The sequence below is a fragment of the Chaetomium globosum genome, genomic scaffold, assembly GCF_000143365.1.
Source record: "Chaetomium globosum CBS 148.51 scaffold_2 genomic scaffold, whole genome shotgun sequence".
In the NCBI taxonomy this organism is placed as follows: domain Eukaryota; kingdom Fungi; phylum Ascomycota; class Sordariomycetes; order Sordariales; family Chaetomiaceae; genus Chaetomium; species Chaetomium globosum.
Window position 1 is genome coordinate 2813878 of NT_165977.1, and position 9854 is coordinate 2823731.

A 9854-nucleotide genomic window follows, 5' to 3' on the forward strand; every position below is an offset into this window, starting at 1 on the left:
TGCATAGGCGAGAATGAGCGGCCCGCACTTGTCAGAAGCTCGGGGATCAAGCCGCCGCCATTTTTTCGTAGTATGTATCGTATCGAATGTACAAACACGGCCGGTATCGCCGTGTCCTTATTTCGTGCTTGTCGACTGAGGGATTTCGATTCAGCATGCTGAAACATTTCAATTCGGCCCCTGGACCCGCCATCAGTAAGACGAAAACAAGCCTTTTTGGGTAGGTTTTTTGGCCAGTGGTACCTGAGGGCCATGGCATCCCCACTCGCTACTTGGGGAACTTGCTGCACGTGCGAAGGAACCTGCAAGAAACCTGCAAAAACGGTGACAAGACGACATCTGAACAAGCTGTGTGTGGTTCAATGTCAGCTCGGCCCACACACAACTCCGGATCATCCAGTTTTCACACCTTTTCCAACGTGAGGGGTGGTGCACACAGTGTGTATCCTAAGGTGTCTGACAAATATGCCTCTGACGCAGTGCCCGTCCTCGGACAAACAGTCGTTGGCTGCGGCGTATGCAGTGACAGAGCAGGGCACAGATGAGGTTGTCCTCGGACTTTGAAGGAAAACACATTCGTGTCATCGCCAGGGGGTGTTCGACAAACAAAATGGAAGGTGCCAAGGGGAGCCCGTCCTGTTGGCATCCGATCTTGGCAAAGGCTTGTCTTTTGTGGGGAACCGCCTTGGCAACGACCGGGCGGGCAGCTCATGACTCGTGCAGGCTGGGGCACTGGGGGCAGCGGGATCTCATTTCGGGGTTGGGGTTGTTCGAGAAACTCGGTGGTACCAAGGGTATGGAGTTCTTGTCTGTCTGGGGTGTTGGTGAATGATGGATGACATGAGCGTGGGATGGGAAGGCAAGGGGATGGTGTGTTCGGAGCCTTCGTTACCTATCTTAGTGTCGGGTAGACACAATCTGCTTGTATAACAGTCCCAACCGCTCGGCATTCATCAGTCGAGGAATCGTAACAGGAAAAGAGAAAAGGACTTGACGACGTACTCTGGACGAATTTGCGCACCACGTGATCATGATAATCCAGATCCAAGGTCGCGGCGGCGGAAGAGCAATATATAGTACCCCGCGGTATTCTACGTTTTGACAGAGGATCTCAGGTCGGCAAATAATTCTTCGGCAATGCGAGCAATGGCTGACGGGACCTTACTGGACCTGATGCCAAAGCGGGGCAACCCAGATTGAGGTCAGAGCGTTTCGACCCCACCGTCCCCCAATCCTCGGGGCCATCGAGATTGCACCTCCCTTTGCCCTGCAAGTCCAGTGTTTCATCATCAGAGCCCGTAGTGTGCGTCTAGTGGGAGCCCCTACATATTCCATTTTCAGATTTAGAAACCGTTGTTAAGACCATGTTTCGTCCAGAACCAATCCATGATAAATATTTATTTCCTATATCATAATTCATCAGCCCTGGCGGGGTCGTCTGAGCATAAAAAAAAACAGGCCGTAAAATAAATCAGCCCAACATTGCGGCTCGGGCACTCAGCTCCGGAACCCGATGTAGCACATAGCACAACTGAACGCTCGCGAGAGCAACCCGGGATCCCCAGCCTGGCTCGCTCAGCAACTTGGTCGATCGAAACATTGATAGTCCCACGAAAGCCATTAGGTCATTCAGTGATTGTAAACTCTTACGTTCCCTCAATAGTCTCGAGGATTACCTCCCGAGTTAGAGATCGTCTCAAATGCGACGCTCTCGCACGACAAGCATGCGCTGCGCTCTTCCGACGCCAAGCCATCCTCGGGCCATCCATCTTCATGTGCTAGCTTAAAACTGGGGCGACTCATCAGCCCGAATAAATCGATCTGACGCTAGCTAGCCCGCCAGCCGCAGCTGGGAAAGTTCAGGGGTTCGCTCAATCATCTCGACACAAGAAGCGGCCTCCAACAATTGTGTCAGCTTTCAAAAGTTTGGTGGCCCAACGTGCATTGGAAGCGCCGGTGGAGATCGCTGAGAGACAAAATCGTCAATTACTTGCGGGGCGTTTCATGCGCGAACTGGGCAATTGACAATGACGAGGCCAGAGATTATTCGCGCTGGTATGCTTGCACCCCCCCCGAATCCCCCAATCCCCCTTCATCTCGCCTGCCCCTGGCGCCCTGGACGGATGCGCGCCGCCGTGGCCCTGTCCCTCGTGGCTTGTGACCCACGACCCACGCATCGGGTGTCCTTGCGCGGTTTCTGCCTTGCAATTGTGCCTCAGCCCGTGCCAGACTGTGCCGGACTGTGCCAGATTTAGCGACTCTCTCCTTAACACATCCTTTCTTGCCTCAACAGACACCATCGACCTCCAAGACCACGAAACGCCATCCGCGCAAAAGCACCAGGGCCCGCCTCCTGACGGATCGTTCGCTCCACACCAAGCCGAGACCCTCCGCGAGGTTGCGGCCGAAACTGCCGAGGAGAATCTCCGGAGCCCTGGTGTCTCGTGGTACCCCGACCACAACGACGTTCGAATTCATACCCTCGCTCTCGACTCGGCCACGAGTGACCGACAAAACGGCAGAGCGGACGCGATGCGCGCCGGCGCCCAGGAGGATGCGCTGGCAGTCGCCCAGAATGGTGGCCACGAGGTCGACGACGGCGATTTGGACGGTGACGCCGAAGTGGACATGGATGATGACATGATGGACAAGATCTCGAGCTCGCCTTCAATCGAAGACGGTGGGTCAATATTTGCTCTTTCGGCCCTTTCTCCGAGCAAAGCCGAATCCCTCCCAGAGTCGCGACAAAGTTGTACCCCCGCGACTTCACCGATTGTCTGCGACGAGAGGTCATCCTCCCCATACCTCGAGAGTCCTGAACACCTGCCATTGGGAGGAGACGGCAGAGAACTGTGCCAGCGCGCGGTTGTACAATCCCCTTTTGTTTCTCTCGCATGTCGCCATCATCATCATGACAGTGAGCTCGTGCCAAATACCATGGTCACGGATGACGCACCAAGCGAAAGGTGCCCTTTGCCGGATGACTTCGATTTTGACGACAGCTTGCCTTGGGCGGACGAAGAAGATGGGTGCGACTTCGAGCCGGAGAACTCGAACAATGGGGACGGGGTAACAAAACACGAATTAAGGGAGCGCGGCGTGGATAATGAGAACAATGACGTACAGGAGGACAATGCTACCAGCGACCTAACGATACCTTACGAACCCGATGAAGATGATGATGATGGCGACTTTTCCGAGCTTTCTGATTCCAGGTTTATTGACTCCGGCTGGGGTGGCGAATGCTTACAAGATACAGAGGACATCGACTTCGATTTCGTCTATGCTCTTCACACTTTTGTGGCGACCGTTGAGGGACAGGCAAACGCTACGAAGGGTGATACTATGGTCCTCCTCGACGACAGCAACAGCTACTGGTGGCTGGTACGGGTTGTCAAAGATAGCAGCATCGGTGAATCGCCCCAAAGTCCGTTGCAGGGGCGAGAGTTAACCGTGAATTCCCGATAGGTTATCTACCAGCAGAGCATATCGAGACGCCCACCGAAAGGTTAGCCCGGTTAAACAAACACCGGAACATCGACGTAAGCTGGGGGAGAGTGGCACTTCTTAGGAGGGTTGTATTAACGGTGTGTAGCTTTCTGCGTCCATGTTGGGAGATCAACAAGACAAGGCCCGGAACCCTATCAGGTCTGCTATGAAAAGGAGGAAGACCAAAAACGTCCAGTTCGCCGCTCCCACTTATGTTGACTACTCCGATATCGATTACTCGACCGAGGAAGAAGACGCCGACGGTGAGCTCGCACAGCAACAAGGGCAACAATCCCAGCAATCCCAGCAATCAACTGGAGATGGGGAGATGCAGGACGAGACAGCCAAGGTGGAACCGTTGAAGCCAAAATCTCAGTCGAAGCAAACCAAGGCCGATTCAAAGCGGCAAGAAGCCAACGGCGACGTCGAAGCATCATCCGCCAACAAGACCGTGTCGCGGGCTGTGGAGGAGACTGCCGAAGTCAAGGCAGACGGGCCGAAGAAGTCCAGCGACGGCACCGTACGGGACTCGTTTTTCAAGGACGATACGGTCGAGACCAAGAAGATCACGCTGACTCCGAACCTGCTGCGTGACGACAATGCCCCGCGGACCTCGAGTGAATCTAGGGATGTGAAACCTCGTCCGAGCTTAGACAAACTCGACAAGGACAGCATCTTCAGCAAGGACGACAAGAAAAAGAAGAAGGAGAAGGAGAAGGACAAGAAGGCTGGCGGTTTGCGGGGTTTCTTCTCCCGAAAGGATAAGAAAGCAAAAGGAGATGATGACGATGATTCATTTGGCAAGCGGTCGATGGACGCAGACGCCCCGGAAAAGGACATGGAGGAAGACGAACCGCACCCATCTCCAGAGAAGGCGGGCCCCCAGAGGAACCCAAGCAAGCTGCAGAAACATCCGAGAGGCGACCCGTCTCCCACCAGGAGATCCAACAGCGTCAGAGAGAACAACGGCGTGGACGCCAAACCTTACCTGTCAGAAGGGAGGATCAATAATGTTGCGAATGTTCCTCCAGCGTCGATGCGCTTGGTCGAGTCCAGTCCGAAGGCGTCTCCCCAAGGCAGCCCCCGAGACCAGAGGCCAGGCCGCGACGCATCGCCTGTCAAGAGCTCTCTGTCAAAGACGGCAAGACCAGAGCCTCGCCCGACCAAATCCGCCATTGCGAAACCCCGTGCGGAACTTGATGACTCTGAAACCGACGAGGAGATTGCACCCGAGCCTACAAGGCAGGCACCAATACCGGAGGAAACCACCCGACAAGAACCGCGCGCTGCCCAGGACAACATCATGGAAGCTGGCCAGCGACCACCAGCGGCTGTTCAACCCACGCCAGCCGCGGCGCCCGTTGTCAAGATCCCAGCGCAGACGGCGGACCAGCTATCGGACTCACCCGTCCAGGTATCACCAATCGCAGGTGGCCATCCAACCATCCGCTGGTGGTCGACAATGCCAGCCAGGAAGAAGACCGCGATCTCATGCCAACAGCGTAGAGTGCGACGCCGTCGCCCGAGCTTGTCGAGCACGAGGACGCCGACATGTCTGGCAACAAGACCTCGACGACGCCATCGACGACGAGGTCCGAGTCCTGGGACGATGCCGGCCTGCGCGCCTTTTTCGATTCCGGCTCTGATGTCCGGGATCTTCTGCTTGTGGTGTACGACAAGAACACGGTGGATGATATTGGCCCGGACCACCATGTTGCTGCGTCGCTGTTTAGGGAACAGAACGCCAAGCTGGCTGAGATTACGACGGTGAGTTGGGCCCTCGAAACCCTTATTCCTGTGATGGTTTGCTGATTTTCTGTGCTACAGCGACTTGATGACATGCTCGGGGACTGGCTGGCCCGCAAGCAGAGGCTGAGGGGCGCCGTCTGAGACTCCTAACGCAGTAATATCCAACGGCGGGGGATCGTGACATACTTGAATCATTCTACTCTCACTCCGCGATGAGCACGACCGGATTCGTTCGTGCTCGCGCATCACGACTTCACGCACGCTTTTCTTCTTTTTCACATTGTTCAAATTTACAATTCTCTTCTTATTCCCCGGGCATCCTTAGGGTTGGGCTTTTTTTTTTTTTTTGCTGGGGTCGGTGCTCTGGGTTTTGAGGCACACTATTCTGCTGTGGCGTACGAGAGTGTGGCCGACCGGGCAGGATTTGGCTAAGCGGTGGTTGTTGTAGACGCGGGACTGGATTTCAACGACGGAACTCGGGACCAACACTGGCTCGGCGGGCAGGGCCTTAGGTTTTTTTCCACTCTCGGTGTCTTTTCTACTACCCTTTACGATGATACGATACCCTTACCGTAAAGACATACGTTTGTCTTGCCGCTCAAAAACGTTTAGAACGTGAACGTTGACGTTGGGTTGTCAAGGTAGGCTGGTGAATATAACCGTGGAAGTTGGTCCATGCAGTGAATTGCCCCTGGCAGGGTGATGATATATGCTCACAGAACCAGCCCCATCCATCTCCCAGCCCAGCCTCCCCCATCCTCCCTTCACTCCCTCGACCTCCTCACAATTTACGCTAAACACCAGTCAGTCTGTCAGCCAACATCCCACCCACAAAACCACTACCCATCACAACAACCAAAAAGAGCCCACTCACCAGGCCCACCCACCGCGGTGGTGATCGTGCCGTCCTCCACAAACACGCCCGAGAAGTAAAAGTCCTCGTTGGTGTCCGCGTACCCGGAGCGCGGCAGCTCCAGCACCCCCAGGTGCCAGTCGGCGCCGTTGGACGACGTCGACCCCGACACGGGCGCGACCACCTGCTTGAGCGGGTCGGACCCCTCCGAGTGCCAGAAGCCGACTTTGTTGGCGGAGAAATCCTGTTTCGAGGGGGGGGGGGGGGTGAGCGGGGGGTTAGGTGGTTTCTATTCGTGTATTGCATAGAGGATGGATGGGTAGGTACTGGGGGAGGGACGGCGGTTGCGCGGGGGGGGGTAAGTACTGACAATCTCGTAGGCAATGTTGTGCCACACGCCGGCCTTCCACTCGGTCTTCCAGCGGCTCTGCTGGTTGGTCATCCACTGCAGGTTGGGGTTGCTGGTGCCCTGCTCGCCGCTGATCCAGCCGTATTTCATCTCGGTGAAGTGGCTCTCGAAAAAGCAGATCTGGTGTTCACGGTTGACGCTGGGCGCGTTGGTGTCCTTGCGCATCATGCTGAAGTGGTAGTACACCTTGCCGCGGTTGATGGCCGCCTTAGTCTGCGGGATCAGCTCCGTGCGCCGCATGTTCTGCCCGTTCCAGAAGGCCGTGCTGTCCAGCGTGAACTTGGCGCCCCTGCGTCGAGACCTTGTCGGCCGGGTTCTTGTAGTCGGGGGACAGGTTGATGTATTTCTCGACCGAGCCGGAGCCGTGGATGTAGTATTGGTAGGGCCCGACCTGGTTGGACCAGGACCAGGTGTTGAGGTCCTTGGAGCTGGTGAACTCGTTGAACCGGCCGTCCCAGAGGACTGCGCCGTCGACTGAGGCCGCGAGGGCTGCGAGGATGGTGGCCGCCTTCATTGTAAGGTTGGGGGAGGGTATGTATGTACAAAGGGGGAGAATTCAGGGGTAATAGCTGGCGACGAGATGATCGATTTTTAATAAGGCCACACTGGGAGCTACGATGTGTGATTCCTGGTTCACCGGCTGGAGATCTTATACCAACTTGTTCCCCCCTTCACACCATCGTCAACCTCTTTCCGCAAACCGCTCGGTGCGACATGATAATGATTCCCCGAATCACCGGCATATTAGACCCTGCTGCACGGTAATTAGTACCGCCATATAACAGAGGCATTGCGGTCCGTTATTAGACATCATTTTTGTTTATTATGCGGATGTAAACCTCCGCGGCTTTTAGAGTAGGCCGGGTTCATTAACAGTGTCGAGGTCCGCAGAGTTTAGCCTGTAGCAGCCAGCAGTTGTCGCCATCGATGAGAACCCCACAACGGCTTGTATACAGATGAAGTTGGGCAAACCAAAAGGCCGAGGCCGTTCCACGAATGGAGGGAAATGTCTCTTAAGATCCGAGATAAGAATAGTTGTGCATCTTACTCCCGAGACATTTACTGTGTATGTGGCGCGACTCCTTCCCGTCCCTAGACCTGGCAGGGCCATGTCATCCTGGACCGGGTTCGCTCAATGGGTTGGACTGAAATGGGATGGGGCCAGGGTGAAAATATAGTTCGTGATATAATACCGTGAAACCTAGAAACTATAGTGATGTATTTGGCAATACCACCTTCAAGCTACATTGTATCATGACTCAATAAGGCAAGGAAGAACTCCTAACCCACACCGTCCAACTCCCCCAAGCCCAGTCCAATCCAACAAAAAAATGAACCAACCCTTCTCTCTTAATCAACATAGAATAAGAAGCCTCAGCCTTGACATCTAAGCCGTTCATAGAACCCAATTATACGCCACCACCTGCACCTTACACCCCCCAACAGCCCCTCAATACTCAACCCCCCCAAAACTCTTATTCCTCACCAGCGCGGCCCTCTCCAAACTCGCGCGCGGCAGCTGCTCCGACGAGCGCGACCTACTGTGCGACGTGCTCGGCCTGCTCCCAGCCTCACCGTCCTCGACCGCACTCATAGCATCGACGGGGGTCCCAGGATCGTCTCGGATGCGATGGATGAAGAAGACCGAGATCAGCACCGTGATGCCGCCCAGGGCCAATACAACGGCGATGCTGTGGTCGCCGGGGACGCCGCGCGGTTTCTGAAAGATGCGGAAGATGATGCTGCTGACGACAGTGGCGATGATCTGGGGCGCCGCGATGGCCATGTTGTGGATGCCTAGGATGACGCCAGCTTGGTCGTCGGCGTCGCCTTCGGTTTCTTCGTCGAGGGCCCGTTCACGGTTCTCGTCCGAGGAGTACCCGTCGAGGGAGGCCACGGGACCGGGGCCGCTCGAGGAGGGGTCGCGCAGGGCGTACTGCGAGCGGCGGATCTCGTCCCGGCGCGAGATCTCGGCGCTGATGATGGCCCACGGCGCCCAGAGCGTTAGCGCCCATGTGATACCGACGAGACCGATCAGGGTGGTGGCGGCGGCCACTGTGCGCACAAATACGGTGCAGAGCATGCTGCCGGTGAAGAGAATCTGGGCGAACATCCAGGCGCGGCGGAGGGTAAGTCCCGGGATAACCAGGTAGTCGAGCCAGGGCTTTTTCTCCTCGTCGTAGCTTTTGAGGGAGCCTGGAGCTTCCCCAGGAGCGCTGGCAGTCACGCTAGGCCGGGTTTCGTAGGTCGGTTCGACGAAAAAGGGCAGGAAGACGTTGGTCAGCAGGCCCATAATGGCAAAGATGAGGAGGGCAAAAGTGCCTTTCCGGGTGGCGTCCTCGTAAAGTATGTCGAGCTGCTCTGGGGTCATGTTGGGGTTCGCCTCAAGATAGGGCTCCGCGTAGATCTCTGCGATGTACTCGGAGGTATAGAAGAGCATGGGGAAAAAGCCGATCCAAGCGCAAAACTGCACCTGGCAGACCCTCTTGGTTTGGGGCGGGAGCCGCTTGATGGACGTGAAGATCTTGCGAAAGAAGGCCATAACGCCAGCCTTGTCCTTGGTTGGAGGACCCTCGAGGCGGGGATCTCGTTCATGGATCAAGGCGCAGCTTAAGGCAATGGTTGCGATCAGGGCAATACTGGCGATGGCACATAGATCCTTGAATTGGGTATCACCGAAGAACCAGAAAACGGAGGGCAGGTCCAAGTAGCCGGCGAGGTAGCCAGCGATGTTCCCGATACCAAGGAAGCGACTAGCCATGGCATTGGCGCTCTCTGTAGGAGTCGTCAGCGTTTTGTCGAGTACTTGTCATTTGGTAAGGGGCGACTGACCTTGCTGGTGGGTGGGTGCACAGTCTACGATAAAAGCACGAATAGATGCTTGGACTGTTGGTGTATCAACAACCGAGGTCATCTGCAACACGCAGATATATTGAAGGCTTACCCGTGTTGATGGCAAAGTCGAGGACATAGACCCATAGAACCGCAACGACTATGGTCGTGTACTTGACACCGTCCGAGCCTGGAACGGCCCCAAATAGTCCGAGAAAGCCGCCGACCATCTCTTTGGTCCAGGCGAGGGACAGCAGCGAGACCACTGTGGCAACGGTGCCTCCGATCATGAACGGCTTGCGCCTCCCCCATGGAATTCGGCAGTTATCGCTCAGCATACCCACATACGGCTGCACCAGGGTCCCCGACAGAGGCCCGGCAATCCAAACGAGGGCCATAAGGGACTTGCTGATGCCTAGCGACAGCAAATATGGCGAGCCATTTGACATCTCGACTGACCAGGCAATCTGCAGACCGCCGATGCTGATGGTCAGGAGGATGAGGTACCATATGCTCTTGGTC

At 55.9% G+C, this 9854-nt stretch overlaps 2 protein-coding genes across 2 annotated transcripts; one reads left to right on the top strand and one right to left on the bottom strand.

Moving 5' to 3' along the window:
- Positions 1-2027: 2027 nt before the first annotated feature.
- On the top strand, positions 2028-5379 carry CHGG_03022 (uncharacterized protein; the record flags this gene model as incomplete). The annotated part of the gene is made up of 5 exons (XM_001229537.1): positions 2028-2055; positions 2294-3384; positions 3596-4903; positions 4996-5256; positions 5317-5379. The coding sequence occupies 5 exons, from the start codon at positions 2028-2030 to the stop codon at positions 5377-5379; spliced, it is 2751 nt and encodes a 916-aa protein (XP_001229538.1).
- Positions 5380-5874: 495 nt separating this feature from the next.
- CHGG_03023 (uncharacterized protein) lies at positions 5875-9414 on the bottom strand (the record flags this gene model as incomplete). Its single annotated transcript, XM_001229538.1, has 5 exons — positions 5875-6031; positions 6109-6335; positions 6462-6801; positions 7958-9275; positions 9333-9414. The coding sequence occupies 5 exons, from the start codon at positions 9412-9414 to the stop codon at positions 5875-5877; spliced, it is 2124 nt and encodes a 707-aa protein (XP_001229539.1).
- Between the last annotated feature and the right edge of the window lie 440 nt (positions 9415-9854).